Below are 22,103 nucleotides of genomic sequence, written 5' to 3' on the forward strand. Positions count from 1 at the left end.
CACCCATGCTTCCCCCCTCCAGTGTCTCCCACTGAGAAAGAGCTGATCACAGTGGGCAGAAGGAAAAAGGAGAAGGAGGCACTAACCGGTGGGGCTGCCAGTGGGCAGAATAAGCTGAGAGTGGTGGTGGGGAGATGATCAGGGCTGGTGACATGTTACTGTTGCTCTTTTATTGGTAAATTCTGGCTCCTTCTCAGGTTTAGGTTAGCCACTCCTGAGTTAGTGGATTAGCAACTAATTTTTAAACTCAAAATGGGTATGTAAGGAAGCCTGAACATGGATCCAAACGTTTTACAAGTTTTGGGTTGTTTGATCAGGTGAGACCCATCCCTAGTTTCAACAGTAGCAAACATGTAATGATTTATAGCAGCCTTTATACAAAAAATAAAATGAATTCTTACATTGATTTCAAAAGATATATTTAAATTGATAAGTAATTAAGATTTTTTTAATATCCCCATATATCTGCTAAAGCAAAAAAGAGTTCCTGGCCAGTTGCATATTTTATGGAGCAAGTAGAGAGAATAGAGTAACCACATTTGAGGGAAATACTGAAACATGCTCTGTAGCTAACCTGAGAAAGAGGTGTTATTTTCCCACATTCCTATTAACTCTGTATTAAACCTCAAGCCTATGTTTAAAAGTTCTCCAACATGGATTTCCCCAAAAGGGCATCTTTTTATATGAAAGGCAAGAACACTGAGCAAGTGAAACTACTCCAGGTCCTCAGGAACATCTGTGTGTCCACACAAAAAAAGAAAAAAGAAAAACCAAAAAAAGAGTTGCTGGTAAATCCAGAAGGTCAGATCGTATTCTCTGGATGCTAACTACTCTTTTGCTGACAGCTCATTTCTAAAAATGGCCTCAAGGATTGTCTTTGTTTTAGTGCTGTGTTTGTGCATTTACTAAATTAAAATATGCTTCACGCTTTGCCATTAGTTGCTGATGAGTTCCTTGTTCTATTATTTTTCCATTGTTAATAACAACAATGACATCTGCATTCTGTACTGTGGACAGCCTGTGAGCAATCACAATACAGGTCCTTCCTTTCCGTGCTTGGTCAAGAGCCTGTTGTACCACCTAGGGAAAAACACAGAAGACATCATGAATTTGGTTTTAGCACTTCTCTCAGAAGTATTGCCCCAATCCAGACAAAATGTGGATTTGTAATTGACCAACAATGCACTTTCACCAGGAATAAAAGTAGTGCATGCAAGACACAGGCATTTTTAACCAATTTTATCCAAGTCTGATCTGAGCAGGATGAAAGAGTAGTAAGGTACCTGCAATGTCTCTATTACACACCAACAATTACGGCCACAATGGGGAATTCTAGCTTTGAATTTGCCTTCTGTGCACACATCCCTAAAGACTTGGCTACATAGGAAAAGACAAGCCTGGACACTTCCATAAGCTAAAAATAAGTAATATCTCTTGGGAGGAGAAGTACATACACAGTCTGCCACCTGTGACACAAACATTTAGAAGCGCCAGAAGGGGGAGCCGAGTTAGTCTGCAGCTGAAAAAACTTAAAGAACAACACATTGTCTAGCAGCACTTTAATGACTAGCAAAATACTTGCATACACAAAGCCATGTTTAAAACATAGGCTTGGTGTAAACTGAACACCTATATCAGCATAGGGGTATGAAAACAAAGCCACCTGCTAGAGTTGTAGCTCTGCTGCCAAAACCACAAGTATAAGTACAGCGAGGTGGACAGAAGACAACTTCTGTCAGCACAGCTAACTTTGGGAGGTGGTGTTCCTTCGCCAGCAAAAAACTCCTTCTGTCAGTGTATGGTGCTTCTATATGAGGGGTGTGTGCTGCAGAGGCCTCGTGTAGAGAGAGCCATAGCTGCCAAGGAGTTTTATAGTGTGACTATAATCATGCCTTGTTTTTGTCTTTCTTTTGAGGGGGAAAAATCCCAACAAAACATATTCTGGACAGTACTGATATCTTGTTAAATGCTCCCTAATGTAGGGAAAACAAACTCTCTAATCTAGGGAATATACATTTTCCTCCTTCACCCTGACACTATCCAGACAAGTGAGCACAGATTCTCAATGGTGTTTCAACATGGTTAATTCTGTGATATAGACAGGGCCTTGGCAAAATACATGTGAGGTTTCCTCCAATAGTCCATATAGGCCGGCTGGTGTTCATTCAAAAATAGAAGACAATTTTAACTATTTTCTTTTCGGCTATTAAGGCACTTAGGGCCTACTTCGTTGCCATTGATTTCAGTGAAGCTACATGTGGAGTAAGGTGTATTCAGTGCGAGTCAGGGTATGAACACCTGTCCTTTACAGTATTAGCAGTTGTGACTTGCTGCAGCTATACCATGGTTGAGGGAGAATCCATGAAATACCACGTTATTCTGGAAGATCTCACAGGATTCAGGTGGAGTTCCGATGATTTTCTCTCACACCTTTGTAATCACTCTAAGTCGTTTTGGGGAGTATTTTACCCATCTCAGTTCAAATTAGTGAAATAATGCAAGTTCCTCTGGCTATCAATTCAGAATGTACAATCTTATTTGAACAGTAATTCCTCTAGAACACGTCTTCAAATACACATGATATCGGCAGGCATGTCCAGGTAACCCACAGAAGAGTGTGCCATGCTACTGTGACCTTAAACAGTGAAATACTGTATTAAGTGGTACTGAGCAGGCAACAGCAAGCTCTATAGTAGTCTTAAAACATTCCTGAGCAGGTAATCTCATTAGTTCATACAATAATTTTAGGCATTGCACAGCCTGTACAAACACAGCTGCAATTCTCTTCCTTCAAGGAAGATACTAGAGAGGTGCAAAAAGTAGAGACCAGTGAGAAATGATCTGTATTAGCAGGTTGGCAAGCACTGGATGAATGCAGCCCCAGGTGAAAAGTTAGCCAAAAGGTGGAAGCACAAAATAGAAATAAAGAAGAGTGAGAGTGGGGAGGGGAGGGGGGAAATGTAGAATAGCTAAACTCGAATGTTCAAAAACCAGAAGGCCAATCTACCCTGCCCCCCAAGAAACCCACTAGGAGATTATTTCTAAACTAAAATGCACACACAACTTACTTCTAGTATATGAAAAACATAAAACACAAATAGTCTAGTACTGTGGTCACCAACCAGTAGATCGTGATCAACCGGTAGATCTCAGGGGCTCCAAGAGTAGCTCTTGAGCCCTCTCTGAACTGCGCACCTGCGCAGTGCATTTAATTAGATTTCCTCATGTAATGTAGGCGGGGCTTCAAGGAAGGGGCGGGGCAGTAGATCTTCGCCTGTTCTGAGACTTAAAAAGTGATCTTGGGGGTAAAAAGGTTGGAGACCACTGGTCTAGTAGCACCTTAAAGACTAAGGTGCTTCTAGACTATTTGTTGTTTTTTAAGTTTATACTGATACAGACTAACTCGGCTACCCCTCTGAAGTTCTAGTACATGTACCCCCTTCATGTACAGTTCAGAATCACAGCAACTAACAGTCATGAAAAGAAAAGGAAAATACCCCAGAAAGGATGTGGATGCTGTGAACCCTACTAGGCATCAGAAAGCCAAGTCTGATATTGCAAGCTATCACCCTATTACAAGCTCCAAACGAAATGCTACATATAAATACATTTGCGTCTTTTCCTTAGTACTACTGTTTGTTTCCACAGTACTGCCTCCAGTCTAGAGACACACATTCCTGCATATTATTAATTATTATTAATTATTATTATTATTATTAGTAGTAGTAGAAGTAGTAGTAGTAGTAGTAGTCATCTTTTATTAAAACATAGACAAGTTACCTTTTCACTCTCATTATCAAGAGCAGAAGTGGCTTCATCTAACAACAAAATTTTTGGTTGCCGGAGAAGAGCCCTTGCAATAGCTATTCGTTGTTTCTGGCCACCAGAGAGTTGTGTTCCTTTATCTCCAACCCGAGTGCTGTATTTCTGTTGTAACAAAACAGAGGTGATAAAGCAAGAGATTAATGTTTATATTACATTGCAACTATATGTGGAATTAAATAATCTACAAGTTTCCTTTTGACCATCCCCCCCTCTATACTTTGTGATGGAGAAATGAATAGAAAATATATTCTTGAGTATCACTGGATTTCCCATTGTGGCTCAGAGCAAGGCCCAAAGTTGGGAGCAACGTACAGATCTTGCTACTGGTCTTGTGCACTCACTGTGACTCAGCTATTGATCTACTGGTGATGGGGAAAGTCCTATGGAATAGAACATCTCATTAAAAAAAAAGTAGGATTGAAACATGAAATCAAGCACTCTTATTTCAGTAATGCTGAAAGTTACATAACAATACTAGTGATTTGATATAAAAAAAATCACCAGACTTTGATATTCTGAAACTTACCTCTGGAAGTTCTTCTATAAAAGAATGAATATTTGCTGCTTTTGCTACTTCTTGTATCTCGTCCAGTGGCACATTCCGACTGTTATCCCCATAGGCAATATTCTCAGCGATGCTGCAGTCAAAGAGCACTGGCTCTTGGGAGACTATTCCTATTTGAGAGCGGAGCCACTGGATATTCAAATGTTTTGCATTGATGCCATCAAATAGCTGCCAGCAACAAAGAATGTTAAGGCAAGATTAGGTGTCTGATGCTTCAGTCAGACATTATCCACAGACATTACAATTCTGATGACCCTTACTATGAAAATTTTTCTTACACAAAGAACCAGCAAGAGTTACCAGCGGTGACTATTGAATCCCTCTGAAAACCCCTCCAGACAAAGCATCTGATGAGAGGACCTCACAGCACCAATCTCCTGATGTCAGCTGAATCACTGAGTACTGAGCTTTTTATATTTTTATAAAACTGTGTTAAGTCATTGGTTTTTCAAGTGTTGCTTCTGAGGAGAGCTGAACAAAAATTAAAAATGTCCAACTTGTGGGAAATTCTAATGTGTTGACATTTGTTTTCATCCCAAATTAGAATGAAAAGTCAAAAATATCATTTTTTCCCCATGAAATGAAACTGATCTGACAAACTTTCATTGGATAATGTTAATATATTTTGTTTCAACTTACTTTGACATTAAACTGCATCAGCCTAATGTGCAGCAATGCCTCACGTGAGTTGTAGTTTTGTGCCTAATGTCTCCTTTAGGCCAGGCTCTCTGGCTATGTTGTATTTCCCATGATGCACTGCATGGCTCTATTAGAGGAGGATTATGGGAATGAGCTTAACGCCACTGGGAACAGGTTAAAACTAAACCACAAAATTCCATCTTAAAATGAATTGAGTCCGTACAGAAGGTTGCATCACCTTAAGCTACATGGATTAACCCCCTTAATTTATGTTTAACTGCTGCAAATTTCTTTTGTGGGCATGTTTTAAGGATAACTAGTCTTTGCAGTTAATCTATTCTATGATCATACCAACTACCTGCAAGTGGATTCGGGCTGTGTTATAAATCTCAGAGTCATGTGTTTCCCCCTCTGCATTTCCAAAAAAGTGAAGTCACAAAATTCAGGGATCTTGCTGGTGTATCAGGCTTAGTTCAGCTGATTTTTTAAGTGGGATAACAGTACAGAAACCACCATTTTCTGAGGACAGTTCACTAGCAACTCAGGGTACAGTGTTACTTCGAAATATCTTATTTTGAATTAGTTAATTCAAAATAGGTTATTTTGAAATAACACATCTACACACAAAATGCATTTCGAAATAGCGTTTTGCTATTTCGAAATAGCGCATCCACACTGAGTGGACAATGAATTGCATTGAAGACCGGCTGAAATCAGGTCCAGAAGGGCATCAGGTCAGGAGTTTATTTGTGTGGCTGCTGCCTGAGGCTTGTGCTTAAAGGGACCTCTGCCCCAGGCAGCCAGTTCTTAGCTTTCCCTGCTTGCTTGCCTACCTCAATGAGGGACAGCAAAGCATTTGTGTCTCTGAGTGCTCTGGTTGCCCTCACTCAGGACACCACAGCACTCTGCAACATGGAGCCGGAGCTGCCCCTGGGCACTCGGGAGCTTTTTGTGAATGCGTTGACGTGAGCCTGGCTGCACTTTCTGCAGGCTGCCATCCAGGAGGCCCTGTGGGAGAGCTTCCACCCTGAGGAGCACTAAGAGCCTCCCTGGTCTGCCCCACTGGGGGCTTGTGCTTCATTCCTCCCCCACATCATTCTACTTACCCTCCCAGCCCCCCTTCCTGATGTCAAATAAAATACACGTATTTTCTTGAACATAAACTCTCTTTATTTAACAAAACTGCGGGGGGAGGAATGAAACTGGTGACACTAGAGAAAGGAGGTGGGAGAGGGGAGGAAAGAGGGTGGGAGAGGGGAGGAGGAAATCTGGGAGGAAGGAGGTGGAAGGGGAAAGCAAGGGGAAGAAGGGGGAGGGGAAGCTCAGGGCTCAGGGTTGGGGGGTTTTGCCAGACCAACTTGATTTTCATGCAAACCTGCTCCTGGGTTCGCATGTGGCGTTTGGTGGCCAGGCTGGCAGCTATCCTCCCATAGACAGCTGCATTCCTCCATCCAGTGCAGAGATTATGGACATTGGGGGCATCCCCCCCAAACCTAAAGGTCCACCCTGATCTCCACCCTGGACCAGGAAGGCGCCTGCCTTCTCCAGGCCCTGGCAGGCTCCTGGGGGCTGGCAGACTGCTCTTGGGGAGCGGCGGAGGGCTGGCTGCCAGTGGCTTCCTGGTTCATGTTTTGGGGCCACTGGGTCAGGGGCAGTGACTGCTGGCTCTGGGGTGGCAGGCTTGGAGCTGGCACAGGCACCATGGCCAGAGTCAACCCCTTTAAGGGCTCTGGGGATGGAAGGGAGAAAGAGGAGTGTTCTTCTTTGAGGCTGGAGCGGCCGCCAGGGCACCCTGGGAAGGCTGGAGGCCCCCTATTTCGAAATAAGTGTCCACACAGCACTTATTTCGAATTAGATATTTCGAATTTGGAGTTATTCCTCATAGAATGAGGTTTACCAAATTCGAAATAAGTGCTCCACTATTTCGAATTTATTTCAAAATAGCGGTTTGGCTGTGTAGATGCTAGTAAAGTTAATTCGAAATAATGGTTGTTATAACGTACCCTAAAAGAGGACTCCTGTAGTTCACTAGTCATTTTCCATGAGATTAAAATTTACATAATTTCTGAAAAGTAACATTTTCCTTTAGGGAAGTTCCTATTTAAGTTATATGCAATTGTTTCCTCAGGAGTCGGATTAATTTTGATGAACTTATTACATCTTATGCATCAGAGCCTCATTTTACATTAACTGATATCTGAAGCTCTATTGACCTCAGCGGAGCTACGCTGATTTACTTGTTGGGGATCCAAAGACTATAGGACAGGTGTGTGCATAATCAGGCCACAGGGGCCAGGTGGGGCCTGCCATGCATCTCTCTCCAGTCCATCCAGGTGATTAGCAGAGGTGCATACTTGCAGCTGGCAGTGTATGTTCAGCTGCCCCTCCCCCACCGTGTGCTATCCTGTGGCCAAGCTGCTCCCAGGATTCTCCTGCTAGTTGTGCAGAGGGAGGGGGGAGAATGGAAGGGAGAGGGGAGTGCTGAATTCAGGGTGCCCCCTGCCCCTATACTCCATTTCTGCAGAGCAGAGATCAGAAGTAGGGAGACACATGGGAAATTGATCCAGTCTGAAGCATGGATGGTAAGTGACTCAGATGAATGCAGAGCATGGCGGGATGGGGGAAGACAACAGAGCAGGACGGATTTCCCTTGAAGAGACAGCATATGGCTACTCTCAGAAATGTATCCAGCAGCAGCCAGTGCGCGCATGCACACACACACACGCAGTGTCACTGTCACACATACCCACAGGCGGCCCGTGAGCCTAGGAGAGCTAGGCAGCTACCTATGGTGCCACTCGCCCGGGCGCCCGATGATGATGTCATGGCCATTGACGGCCGTGCAGGCAGGAGCACCGATTGTGCCACCCCGCCTAGGGCTCAAGCTGCCACAGCTGGCCTCGGGCCACTCCTGCACTTACCCAGTCTGTGCCACACACTGTATCACACACAGTCACTATCACATACTCACTGCCACACACACTCAGGGTATGTCTACACTACAGAGTTAGTTCGAACTAACGCGTCTAGAACTAAAAACTAGTTCGAATTAGCGTTTTGCTAATTCGAACTAGCATGTCCACATTGAGTGGACCCTGAACAGGGCTTAAGGATGGCCGGAAGCAGTGCCGGCAGGGCATCAGAGGAGGACTTAGAGCGTGGAGATGCTGTCCCAGGCTAGCCGAGGGCTGCGCTTAAAGGGACCCGACCCCCACCCCGGACAGACAGTTCTCAAGGGTGCCCCGCTTGAAAACCAGTCCTGGCTTGGAGTGCCCTGAGTGCCCACACTGGGCACATCACAGCACTCAGCCATCAGACCGGCTGCACTTGCCGCAGGCTGCCATCTGGAGAGAGGGGGCAATTGGGGGGCTGCAGGAGAGCTTCCACCCCCAGAAGCCCGCAGAGCCAGCCCAGTCCTCCCCATCGGGGGCTCATACCCCATTCCTCCCTCACCTCCTTCCACTTACCCTTCCCTAGCCCCCCTTCCTGATGTACAAAATAAAGATAACGTTTCTTCCACCATTGACTCTGTCTTATTGAACAAAACTGGGGGAGACTGGGAAAAGGAGGAGGGAGAGGGGAAGAGAAAGGCTGGGAGAGGGGAGGGCAACTAACATGATCAGGGGTTGGGAACAGGTCCCAGATGAAGAGAGGCTACAGAGACTGGGACTGTTGAGCTTAGAAAAGAGGAGATGGAGCGGGGACAGGATAGAGGTCTCTAAAAGCAGGGGTTGGGTGGAGAGGGTGCATTCAGAAAAGTTCTTCATGAGTTCCCATAAAGAAGGACCTGAGGACACCAAAGGAAAGGAATGGGTAGCAGGCTTGAAACTAGTAAGAGAAAGTTGTTGTTCTTGACAAAACAAATAGTTAACCTGTGGAACTCCTTGCTGCAGGAGGCTGTGAAGGCTACAACTAGAACAGAGTTTAAAGGGAAGTGAGATCAAGTCATGGAGGTTGGGTCCATGGAGTAGTCTTAGCCAGGGGGTAGGAGTGGTGTCCCTGCCCAAAGTTTGTGGAAGGCTGGAGAGGGATGGCACGAGACAAATGGCTTGGTCACTGTCTTCGGTCCATCCCCTCCAGGGTCCCTAGGGTTGGCCGCTGTCGGCAGACAGGCTACTGGGCTAGATGGACCTTTGGTCTGACCGAGGACGGCCATTGTAAGCTCAGGGCTCAGAGTCGGGGGTCTCAGTGGACCCCCTTGATTTTCATGCACACCTGCTCCTGGGTGGCCAGGGTGGCATCTCTCCTGCCCTAGACGGCCACTTTCCTGTGCCTAGTGCGGAGATCGTGGACGAGGTCAACGATGTCTGCACTAGCCCAGGAAGGTGCCCACCTCTTGCGGTCCCGGGCAAGCTCCCGGGAGCCGCCAGCCTGGTCCCGGGAAGAGGGGGTGGGCTGGGGGACATCAGGTGGGTGGCTCTGTGCCGTGCCAGGTGCAGGGTCTGCTGGCTGGGTGCTGGCAGGCTTGCACCTGGCACGAGCACCGTAGCCAGCCCGTGCCCCTTTAAGGGGTCCGGGGCCGGGAGGGGGGCAATAGAGTTTCCCTGGTGTTGGCCAGAGTGGCCACCAGGGAAAGCTGGGGAGGGCTAGCCTCCCACTAGTTCGAATTAAGGGGCTACACACCCCTTAATTCGAACTAGTAAGTTCGAACTAGGCTTAATCCTCGTAAAATGAGGTTTTCCTAGTTCGAACTAAGCACTCCGCTAGTTCGATTTAAATTCGATTTAAATTCGAACTAGCGGAGCGCTAGTGTAGCGCCTATGAATGTTAGTTCGAACTAACGTCCGTTAGTTCGAACTAACATTGTAGTGTAGACATACCCTCAATCTTTGTCACAAAGTCGGTCTCTCATGCACAAAGTGTCTCTCACACTCAGAACACATTCTTTTTCTGTAGTCCTCAGCCCTTTCTGGCCAAGGCCTCCCCCTTCAGGGGGCCTTGAGCCAGCCCGTGACAACATACCAAAATTTCTGAAGAGGCCCCCTATGAATATTATTGCTTATCCTTGCTTTAGGAGGTACTTCAGCACTCCTTTTTTACACATAGTGCACTGGAATAAAAAAGGTTGGAAAAGGAAAAACTGCATCCATTTTCCCCCTCAGATGAGCAATATTGATGCTCACCTGGTAAGTGGTGAGGAGACACAGTTTTCATAAAAACAAAACAGATTTTTTTTAAAAAATTTTTACAGTTGATATTTGTGGGCTTCGAGCTGAAAAGAGAGGTTATGTGGGCTACTGACAGTGAGAAATCCCAACAAAAGAAGCAATAAAACAAATTTCTAATCTGCTCACTCACTTCAGCTATAATTGATACAATATGGCAGAATTTGACCTAATGACCACAAAACCTGCATGGCATGCTGTGCTCAATAGTCTCTGAATGAATATAAGTTCACACCTCCTCGTTGGCCTCAGTTCACTGCAGCTTGGTCACTGGGGCTTTTAAAATAACAGTAAAGCTTAAGTAGGAACATGTGGTTAGAAAAATGACAATAAAATCACTAGTGCAGATATTATCAAAATATAATCTTACCACTTGCCCTGTGAGAGGGTCATAGAATCTCTGTAAAAGCTGAACGGAAGTGCTTTTCCCACATCCACTGCTGCCAACAAAGGCCACAGTTTGTCCTTTCTCAATTTGAAGAGATAAGTCTTGCAGGATGGGAACATCTGGGCGAGATGGGTAAGTGAAGGACACTTCATGGAACTCTAAACTTCCTCTGAATGTGGCCTGTGAGAAGAGATTGGCAACATGGTCAGGTCACAGGTTCTAAAACTTAAACAAATGAAGTCTTTAAACAGTTGCCTTAAAAATCACATAAGTTAAATATTTATTACAGACAAATTCCAAAATGTCCAGGCTATCCTCAAATGCCCTGTTTTCACCCCATGATTTTTAAACTGTCCTGAGGATGCTGTTCCAAACAACACACCACTGTTCTTCATTTCTATTCCTCCATAATCAATCTTTAATTTTAGGTCTCTGATTCCATGCTTACATTTCCAGGAAAAGTTGCTGCTCAGTCTCAGCATGGAAGACAGCGGTACCAGCTGATTCTGTCTTTGGATGTGGTAACAGCTTTGCAGGATCAAGCAATGTAAAACCAACTAAACCACAACATAGATATATGCCTATCCCCAAAGAGTTCTGTAAGACTTGTGATATTAAAAAAAACCCAAACCCCAAACAACATATGGCTCATTCACAGTCTGATTCTATCACTGTGTCTGCAGAGGGTGTTCCCATTGACATACCAAAGCAGATTGTCATCTTCAAAATACAAAAATATTTAATCTAGTGACACATGCCTTATGGCCTATGAGGGAGGGGCTCAGTGTCTCAAGAACTTTGACTATGTCATCCTTGTTCTGATTCTTGTCTTTTTTATGATACTTGTATGTGAGTATGTGTATATAACAAGCACCACCATTAGGGTCGGGGCCTTATTATATTGGGCACTGTACAAACATATCATAAAAGCCAGTTTCTGCCCACAAAGAACTTACCCTATGACACCCTGATACTGCAACTTGTTCGGCACTTGGAGGCCCGCTGCCCATTGAGGGAGGCGCAGCGTAAGGGCCTGCCTGTGTGGCACATGTTACAGGATCAGAGCCTACATAGGAGACATGACAGGAGGGGTGGATGTAGAACACAACAGAGAATGTGAAAGAAGAAAACAAGGGTGAGTATTAGGAGCACAAGGCTTTATATATTTGGTACAGTGTACAACATGGCAGGGATACAATCAGTCACTAACAGGCCACTTATTATTAGGTGTTAATATAGTTTAAGCACAGCTGTAATATAAATAACAATAGCACCAAGATGATGAATGGATAAAAGGCTTGTCATCCCACCATAGCTCAAAATAGCCACCTTGCCAGCCTCTCTTTCTTTTATTCTAAGCAGAAGCTGCAACAAGGTGAGATAATTGCTAGCAACTAGGACACATGGATACATTTAGAACCGAAATTGCACTCACCGGCTCATGTCCTTCTTGGCTGTAGCTATCAATGGCTGGTGTCCTTTCAAACAGAGCAAACAAATGTGCGGCCCCTGATTTGGCTTTGGCATATTCAGGTGCAAAGGTTAATGTCTCACCAAGTGCCATAGCACCATATGTAATTGCAGAAAAAACTCTATGGGAAGGAAAAGGTTTCAAAACACAGTAACGTCTGGTTAGATGTCAGCTTCATTCAGCGAGGCAAAAACAACAGAAGAACTAGTGCTGTGGTCACCAACCAGTAGATTGCGATCTACCGGTAGATCTCGGAGGCTCTAAGAGTAGCTCTTGAGCCCTCTCTGAACTGCGCGCCTGCGCAGTACATTTACATTAGATTTCCTCATTTGAAGAGCAGCTACTCACTGAGCAACAGCACAGGTGACTAGCTGCGAGGAATGGTGGGATTTTTTTTTAAAGTAGCAGTATAAGGATTGGGGATAGCAAATGATGGAAAAGAGGAGAATAGAGAGGGCGGGGCTTCAAGGAAGGGGCAGGACGGTAGATCTTGGCTTGGTCTGTCATTTAAAAGTGATCTTGGGTGTAAAAAGGTTGGAGACCACTGCACTAGTGTCTCAAAAGTGGTGACATGTAGCACACATTTAAGTAGTAAAAGAAATTAGTGCAAGACACTTTTTCCTCTAATAACCACCATAAACCAGATGACCATGGAAGATTGTATATTAGAAATTGGGAATTAAAAGGATGACACTGGGCTTTGCCTTGTGACCCACAAGACTTTCATGTCCCCCGTCACCTCTACATGGATCAGCAGCTGCAGTAGCCCCATAGGGATCCAAAATGGATAAGACTAATCCATAGATGTCCTAGACATTCTTCATTTCCCTCCACATCTCTCACTGGAGAGCAAGTGTGTCAGTGGCACCACCAGAACCCAAGGCAGGAAGACCAAGAGGGAAAGATGTTGCTGTGACTCAGGAACTCTTCACCTCAAGTTCTTCTCACCCTGATGGAGAGCAGCAGTGGCAAAAATCTGAACTTGGGGGGCTTAGGAATTCTCTGACTGATTGTTCTTTTGTCGAGATGCATGACTGGAGATAATAAGACCAAGCTCTCAGAATGAAGAGAAATTAAAAGAGGAGCGTTTGGAAGTCCAAATAGCTACAAGGGATCTACTTCTTTAGGAGCTAGGAATTCTGGTAAAAAATGGGAGTTGTTAGATTCTTCACTAAAAAAAAAAAAATCAATTAATGCCCACAGGAAATGACCATGCTTTCTTAGTTGACAATGTTATTTAATAAATCGATGCAGCTATAATAAACACAAACCCAAAACAAACTAACCAAAACCAGTCAAACAAGAATGCCCATTGTGCATGTAACACAGCTTGGGTTTGTTCTATGAGAGTGAGTGAGGAATGGATTCTGGAGGATGCAGGGAAAAATTATGTATAAAGGAATAGCTTGGTTAGGAATGTAGTGGAATTAAGTAATATGTCTGGCTAGGTCTACACTATTGGGTTTAATCAGAAAAAGGTACGCAAATTGCGCTCTGCAATTTGTGTAGCTTTTTCCGATTATTTTTCCAGAAGAGGCTTTTCCGCCTTTGCCAAATGGCGGAAAAGCCTCCCCTTTCGGAGGAGCCCTTATTCCTCATGAAACAAGGAATACAGGGTTCCCCGAAAGAGCGCATTTGCTCTTCTGCGAAAAAAAGCAGAAGAGCAAACGTGTTCCTTGGATGTGGTGGAGTTTTTTCAGGATACCTCTGGTATCCTGGAAAACCCCCACAGTGTAGACGTATAGGATTATATAGCAAGATTAGTCTAAATTTTAATATTGACCTATGTCCTAGGGCTGGATGAGACTTGCTTCCCTATTTGTCTGCTAGAAATGGGATAGGGAAATCTCATTTAAAAATTATGTACTTGGATGGGCTAGACCCAAGAATCTGGCCCATATTATTAAATTATCACTTTATTCTGCCCAACTGAACTGAATAATCCTATAATTTGAGTATTGCAAATTTCTTGCCTGGCTTCTTTATTCCTTTGCCTCCATTGTTTACAGCTGTCACTTGAGATAGTTAGGGTGTAAATTCACTGGATAGTAACCACATTTACCTGTGAAACATTTAGTAAAATTTTGGGTGCTATCAAATAAATATATAAAGAACTGCTTAATATTTCAAAAATACATTATCCTTTTACATTCCTCACCAAAATAAATACATAAGTATATAAATACAAAATAAAGTCCTGCATCAGCAAAAATAATGTTTAATGTAGCCATGTAAACAGCATTGATGCTTAGATTGATTTTCCCACAGGTATTTGCAAGAAGACACTATAATCCAGTGGTTTTCAAAGTTGGGTCGCGGGCCCACCTGGGTAAGCCATTGGCCCATTTAAAAAAAAATAGGGATACCTGCAGGAGGGCTTACATACGGGACTGCCCCTTTAAAAAAGGGATATCTGGTCACTCTATATATACACAGCATGCCGTAGCTATGACCAAATTGAGCTACATATAATAGATACATGTGCTTCAAGAATTTTTGCAGAGATTATATAGTCAGGTTTAAGCATTGATTTTTAAGGGCCAGTTATTCACACCTCATGTTTTATGTTATAAAAAGCAGAGGTTGTCATCATTTAATAATAAACCTACTCTGAGTGAAAGACTACAGAAACTAAAAATCATGTTTTAGCAGATAGATGAAGATTGTGATATTTTGATCTTGTTAATTGGGTTCTGGATCATAATCTTCATTTTATATTAATCATCAGATGGAAGCTAAGTTTCATATGCTCATCTTCTATACTGACAGTCAGGGCCCTGTAATGTCTCTCACATTGGGCACCAACAGCTTTTTGAAAATGTAAGACCTTTAGTTTCCAGGGTGCTTTGGGCCCAGTAACTGCAAGTTTCAACAACAAAAAGGGGGATTTTAAAACATGTGGACTGTTCATCTGGTATTTCTCTTGTGTTGACTCAAACCTGAGCCATTATGTTCCACAATCAGAGTCTTAATTTAGTAGCAAAGATTACATGTACTGTAATCCTAATAAGATCTTTATTGTCCCTGACATAGTTTCAAAGACCTTGTTCAGCCATCATTTCCATGACGTGGGCTCTAATATTCTTATAAGTTAAAAAGAGAACTGCACAATACAACTCTTATATAAAGTAGGCAAACACAGTATTCCTTCATGAGGATTATCACACTCAGTTTAGGTCATGTTACAGTTAAGCAAGAGGGTGTGCATCCAATACAAAGAAAGAGAGGGAAACAGGGCAGTCAAAGAATATGTGCATGGTTTCTGACTGGGTACCAATACTTTATCTTTTTCAAGAGTTTATCTGCAAATTCTGGCTCCTGTCAGTGTACAAGTGCACCACATAATCTTTCTTGTGCTTGCTTCATCATATGTATCAAACAAGTAAATAGCAGTAAGGAAGAGGACTTGCTGAGTGAGCCATGCACAGTCCCTGAGGGACTAGCTTCTATGGCTGACTGGAGGATGACAATTGTGTTTTGCAGCAAACTTTGAGGTTTCAAATATTTTCATTCTGCATTAGAATAAAAATAAAACCCTTTCATGAAAGTGGATGTATGTCAGTCCCAGCTTGCTCCAGTCTGGGGCCATTGTGTCTCTGCATTTTAAATGTAGCAAGAGCAGAGTGGCTCATACTATATTTAAAATGCAGAGCTACAGCGGTCCTGGCTCTGTCCTGGCTTGCTCCAGTCTGGGACCAATCCCCTGCCTGTAGCTCTGCTGTTTAAATGTAGTAGGATCTCGGCTGCCTGCACATCTGGCTCCTACAAACTGCAGAGCTGAATGGGGACTGGTCCCTGACCTGCGCAAGTTGAGACAGAGCACCTTCCCTTATTGATTAATCCTGTAGTTGTCAAATTATATTGGCTACATGATTAGTCAATTAACTGCCTTTTAACATGCTTACTCCTCAGCAAGCATTGTCCCATTTCAGGGATATAGATGCTGTCAATCCTTATAGGAGGAATAGGTGCTTTGTAGCATCACCAAACTTCACTGGGCAACTTTTAGCTGCCAGAAACCTTTAGTCTCTCAACTTTCTGAGAATTAATCGGATCCAATATTGTGAAAGCCAGTGCTGACAGAATAACTTCCATTAGCATGCTTTATTGTCTGCTTGTTCCTGTTGTTATGACTCTTTCTGGTTTCTCATTGTCGATTGCAAAACACAGCAGGCATTGCCAGGAAAATAGCCACTCTTCTAAAGCACAGCGCGGTGTCAGAATGCCAATCATTTTCAGCATAAAACCAGCCTGCCCCACTCCTGCAACTGTGGCAGGAGGTACCGTCCAGAGAGCCCTCAGCTTTCTGTGTGCCATTATGCCTGCTGAAACCTGATAGGACAACACATGGCTAGTGCTTGGAGCAGGTGGCTAATAAAAGAGGGTGTATTTTACTTTAACTTCAACTAATGCCACATTTTTGAAATAGGAGCTTCATGACATGCCAGCTGCCAGTGTCACTGCCAGCCAGGGATTTCTGTGATCAGTTTTAAACATATAAAAGGATCAGTTTGTACAAGGCAGGGTTATTGTGGAGAAAGCCACACAGGAAGACTTTCAGAGTGCCTGAAATTCATGAAGATACTAAGTATCATATAGGAATGGCCATTCCTATCAGACTAGTGGCCTGTTGATGCCACTGTCCTGTCTCCAGTAGTGGCCAGAAACAAAGGCTTTAGCAGAAAGTGAGAACCCAACCCATAAAGGATTATGTTCTCTAAAGTAAACCTGCTGTGTGAAGTTAGGTCCCTCTGGAGTTTCTCACATACAGGGGCCAACAGCCAACACAGACCTCACCCACCTTGTGTGGGGGCACAACTCTGCATCCTCGGAAGGTACAGGGCCTCAAGTAGAAGGGGAGTGGGAGGGCGGAGGCAGCCAACCCCCAGCACTGCCCTGACTGCAGTGTGCCCTCTCCAGCCCACAGAGCTGCGGGTAATGGGGCCCTAGCGCAGCAGTGGCAGGAGTCCTGGGCCGCTTTGAATTGCTGGGCCCTGGGGTAACTGTTGCCTTTGTCCTCCCATGAGCAGGTCTGCTCCCATACATTCTTTTCCATTCCGTGTCATCTGCTCACTCTTTCACCATATTACTTAACACCCGTCCTAGTATTAACCCTCAGGGCATCCCACTGGTAACATTCTTTGCAGGTTAAAAATGGATAATTGATTCTTACTCTTAGTATTCTGCTCTTAACCAGTTTCTATCCATGACAGAACTTTACCTCTCACCTCAAGGCTTCTTCATTTCTTTAACAGCCTCTTGTGAGGGGCATTGTCAAAGGGTTCTTGAAAGCTTTAACAGAATATTCACCCTCTTGGATCCTTCAGCATGTCTCAACAGACTATAGGTCTCACCGGGATAAAAAGCATCACTGCTATTAATGGGATTTTAAAACTTCACAACGCTTCTTTCTTATCACAGTTCTCCTTTTCATTACGATCAGGCATTTGTGAGCACAACAACCTTGTGGCAAACAGCTTCTCTTTTCTCTGAAAAGCTTGTCCACACATTTGTCACAGATTTCTCTACTACTTGCTCAGCCTCCTGGTGATGGGACCGACTTGAAAGGTAACTCTCATTATTATTGTGGTAGACAGCTATCTTCTAGATATACTGGAACAGTGTCACTAAAGACTCCTGCAGTTACTGGAGAGCTATGGCTACTTTTAATTATCTGAGCACTCCACTTGCTAAGGGGTTATTGGAGCGTTTAAGATTTGTTGATGTACCATCAGATTACAGAACATCTTTTCAGTCTAAAAGATGTGAATTGGTGTCATTTAATCAAAAGAACTCATAATGTTTTTAAAGGAAAGTTTAAAGTAGATCCAAGGGAGAGGCGCATTTGGATATATAATAAAATGTTGTGGCAAAACCCAGGCAGATTCAAATGGGACAAAATGCCTAGAATTCTGCTTTGAAGTAAATGATACCAATTCAGATAATTGCATTACTAAAGAATATGTCAGCATTTGCCACACAGAGATGCTGTCTGGTGGTTTCGACTTCTAAGTACTGGCGTCACTGTAGTTTCCCAGTATCCACAAGACAGGCCTTGTGTCTGTTGTAAAACTTTATATTTTAAAAAGTTCACATAAGGAGGAGGAGAGGATGAGGCCACTTTATATGTCTGAAAGCCCCTATGATTTTGGCAAACTGATAAAGAGACCTTCAGCTAGAGAACATTTGGGTGTCTGTGCTTTATGGTTAGAAGTGCTTGCTCCTGTGCTTCATCAGTATTTTAGGTAGGTGGGTGTGAAGAAGGTGACAGAAGCAGCATGGTTCCTCCGAGTTCTTCTTACAAGTTATGCTAATAACCAGGCTGGCAAGCAATGGCTTGTGCTTTAACCAGATTGCAACATTTTCAGATGTAAAAATAAGCAGCACAAGAGACATTAGGCCAGTCTGATTTAAACACATTGCCGACTGCAACAGCAGCACTCCTGATTTACACAAGTGACAGCAAGCATAGACTCACTTTCTATTTTGATTAGTTTTAATGGTTCAGTGATGGATCTTTGGCTAGTGAGAGGAACCCTCTCTTTCTTGTGTGCTGCACTCTGTCCAACAGCAGAGCTTTCCTTCACTGTTTCGTGAGTGGCAATATTCCTCTACCACCACCTCTCTGTCACAAACAGCCATGCTGAAAACTTAACCATCTTCATTACTGTGATTTCTCTGTCTGCCTCTCCCTCTCCTGGGTGGCTGTTTTAAGTTCTTGATCATTTGCCATGCAGCTTTGTCTGATGTAGGTTGCCAATAACTACCCACATATTATTAGCATATATGATTAGGCAGAGAAAGGATAAACAAGATATGCTGCTAGACTGTGACACCATATCCAGGCAGGCTCCAAAAATGTGTCATCTACTGAATAACTTTGCTCCAAAAATTGAATGTGTCTGTGCCCCATTTCCCAGTAAGAACTATCCACACATTTTCCTGCTCAGTACCCCAAAATGCAATGGGGATAACCAGACAGAAAGAAGAATGGCTCTGCAGCTGTGAATGGCTAATGTAGGGAAAAATACTGCCATAAACTGTGAATCTGTTTTCAAGTGGTTTTCATTTTATAGGCTACATCTAGACTGCAGGCTTCTTTTGGAAGAAACCTTTCTGGAAGAGAATTTTGGAAAAAACTTCTTCCGAAAGAGAGCGTCCACACGGCAAAAGTGCATCGAAAAAGTGATCTGCTTTTTCAAAATATAGCATCCACACTGAATTTAAGCTGTGATTACTATGGATGGAGTGGCCACCAGAGCACCCGTGCTTTTTCCTCTTTCTTCTTCTTTCGAAAGAGCTCCCTCTTCCCCATCCACACACGCCTTTTTCCAAAAGAGCTCTTTTGGAAAAAGTCTTCTTCCTCGAAGAAAGAGGTTTACCAATGTCAGAACCAGGGGTGGATGAGAGTGCCGCGGGGCCCAGGGCAGCAAAATTTCGTGGGGCCCCCCCTTTGACACAGCACATGCGCCGTGGTGCCAAGGCGCATGTGCGGGGCCTTGGGAAGCACGGGGCCCGGGGCAGCCGCCCCACTCGCCCTGCCCTAAATCCGCCATTGGTCAGAACAACCCCTCTGTTCTTTAAATTTTTTTTTGAAAGAACGCAATTGCAGTGTGGATGTAACTGAAGTTTTTTCAGAAAAATGGCTGTTTTTCTGAAAAAAAAAACCTCTGTAGTGTAGACATAGCCATAAAGAAAGGAATTCACAACCCTCCACACATTTTAAAATTTCTCAAGAAGATCCAAAACCTCACATCCAGGTGCAATAGAGTGAAGCCCTTTGCTATCTTAGGGCTCCAATGCACAAAGTGCACACTGTGAATTGGCAGAGGTGCTGGCACTAACGTGTTGGGGATGCATCCACACCTCCTGTCATGAAGTGGTTTCTATCATATACAGGCTTTACAGTTTGGTTCAATGACTCAGCACCCCCACTGCACAAATCGGTCCAGCCGCCTGTGCATTAGGCACATAGGAATATGGGAAGTACCTTCATCCTCAATGATGAAGTTTGATGGCCTTTATAGGCTCCATCTGTTGATGGCAGGGAGCAAGCTCCAATCATTCCCTGGCCCATGGCTGCTCTGTCCCCAGGTACCCCAGGTACTATAAAATGAGCTCTATGCTGTGAGAATGCAGCCCCCTTGTTGTACAGCTGAACTGTCCTGGTCTTGTGTGTCCCTGTAGCAGGATTTGCCCCAGGGGGCTGGTTTGGATATCCTTTGGATCAGCGGTAGAACCTCAATTTAATAGTAGACACGGCTCTATGTATTTGAGACACCAGAAATAGGCTACAAACAATACTTCAGTAAATAACTTTCTCAGGCCTCCATTCTGCAGATAGGACTACATGGACAGATCCTTGTGCAGAGCATCACTGATTACTCTCTGCAGGTAAATCTAGTGTTCCACTTTGTTTCTGCAAACAAACATGCGTGGGAAACATTGAAACTATTTTACATGCTGAATTTACTAAAATTAACAAAACTTGTCAAAAACATTTAAGGCTTGAGGTACAGCTATTGGTACTAAAGTGCTCCAAGGGGGCTGGCGTTGTATTTAAATAACAAATATAGAAAACAAACAAACTCACTTTCAAATCTAACACTAATTTATCTCTGACAGCATTGTGAGATGCGGAGGGTGGTATTGGGGGATTTCTTCAGGGGTCTATGTATAAAATGGCACACTTTGAATATTTATTAATTCATATTACTCACGTGAAGACGCTCTCAGGGGTCATTCTTCCAACTGTTATTAAGTACGCCCCAAATCGAAAGCTTGCCGCATAGGTGAAATACATAAAAGCTTGGCTGAATGCATAACAGGAACCGTAGATCTGAGCTTTCTTCTGAGCATTTCTGCAACATACAGCATTTACAAAATCCTGAACAAACTTTAAAAATATGAGGGACCATCTATTTATTCAGAGAGAAACTAGGCTTCTGTATGCTGTAGCTAGAACAGTTTCACTCCCAGGTGTGCTACAGAGGCTGCATAGAGTAGACACCTCAACATTTCCCTAGAGTTGAAAGCACACTCAGGCTATGTCTAAGCTGCAGGGAAAGGTCGGTAAAAGATACGCAAATTGTGAACCGCAATTTGTATATCTTTTTCTGCTTTTCTTCCGAAAGAGGCTTTTCCGACATTTGGCCCATCTACACAGGGCCAAATGTAGGAAAAAAACCCTCTTTTGGAACATCCTTTTTTCCTTGTAGAATGAGGTTTACAGGGATGTCGAAAAAATGCATCCGAATTTTTTATTTGGAAAAGCAGATACACTCCTTGGACTTGGCAGAGCTTAGGTATCCCATAAAAGCTCTGCAGTGTAGACATAACCATAGATGTCAAAAAAGCAATGTACCAGTCTTAGCCTGAATTCATATTTACAGGTGTTGGCAGGATTGGATCCTAGAACTGCAAATTTATATTGCATATTTGACTACCCCAGTCTTCCCACTCAAGCATCTTTTCAGTGAGTTTAAGAGAAATTGTGCCAAGGCACAAAAGATAGTGATGTGTTCTAATGACATTACAACAAAATTTGGTGCCTTATGGATTATCTAGATCAAGGTGCAAGCTCTTTCATTCATTCCTCAAGCTGATACCCTCCCTAACAAAAACAGCCATATGATGTAGTAATATGGCTTCCCCCCCCCTCTGCAGACTATTAATATAATGCAATATTTTAAATGGATAAAATAAAATGAAAAAGTCAAAAGGGGGCAATTACAGTGCAGGAAAGAGCAATGCATGTGGTCTCAACATGACTGATAACCACTGGGGTTGCCTGGCTTAACAGGACATGAATAATTTCTGACCTGTATGGCGTCTTCAGGTTTTCTTCATACATTTGTTCAAAAGTGCTCTCTCTAGTTAATGAAGCAACTGTTCTAATGTTCTCCACAGCTTCAGTTGCTACCTTTATTTAAAACAGGAAAAACAAAGACAGAAGGAAATGGAAAAGAAATCACCATTGATCCTTTCATTTATAAGGGTAAAATGAATGAAACAAAACAAACATCCTGGTTTTTGTTTGTATAAAAGCTT

The 22,103-nt window shown here is 43.5% G+C and overlaps 1 protein-coding gene across 3 annotated transcripts in view; it reads right to left on the bottom strand.

The window, feature by feature from the left end:
- Positions 1–357: 357 nt before the first annotated feature.
- The window catches only part of LOC102448702 (ATP-binding cassette sub-family B member 5), a 76,607-nt gene continuing 54,861 nt past the window's right edge, over positions 358–22,103 (bottom strand). For 2 of the 3 annotated variants that reach the window (XM_075922238.2, XM_006138343.5), the window contains 7 exons: positions 21,875–21,975; positions 20,774–20,914; positions 12,018–12,174; positions 10,565–10,762; positions 4,352–4,558; positions 3,781–3,927; positions 358–1,080 (listed from right to left, as the gene is read on the bottom strand). In XM_075922238.2, coding sequence (XP_075778353.2) covers positions 883–1,080; positions 3,781–3,927; positions 4,352–4,558; positions 10,565–10,762; positions 12,018–12,174; positions 20,774–20,914; positions 21,875–21,975 — 1,149 coding nt within the window. In that variant the 3' untranslated portion in view covers positions 358–882. Of the gene's footprint in view, positions 1,081–3,780; positions 3,928–4,351; positions 4,559–10,564; positions 10,763–11,538; positions 11,649–12,017; positions 12,175–20,773; positions 20,915–21,874; positions 21,976–22,103 lie in introns of those variants that run through there. The other variant, XR_012902008.2, reaches the window with a different exon arrangement.

Source organism: Pelodiscus sinensis, chromosome 2, assembly GCF_052426305.1.
Source record: "Pelodiscus sinensis isolate ZL-2025 chromosome 2, ASM5242630v1, whole genome shotgun sequence".
Taxonomy (NCBI): domain Eukaryota; kingdom Metazoa; phylum Chordata; order Testudines; family Trionychidae; genus Pelodiscus; species Pelodiscus sinensis.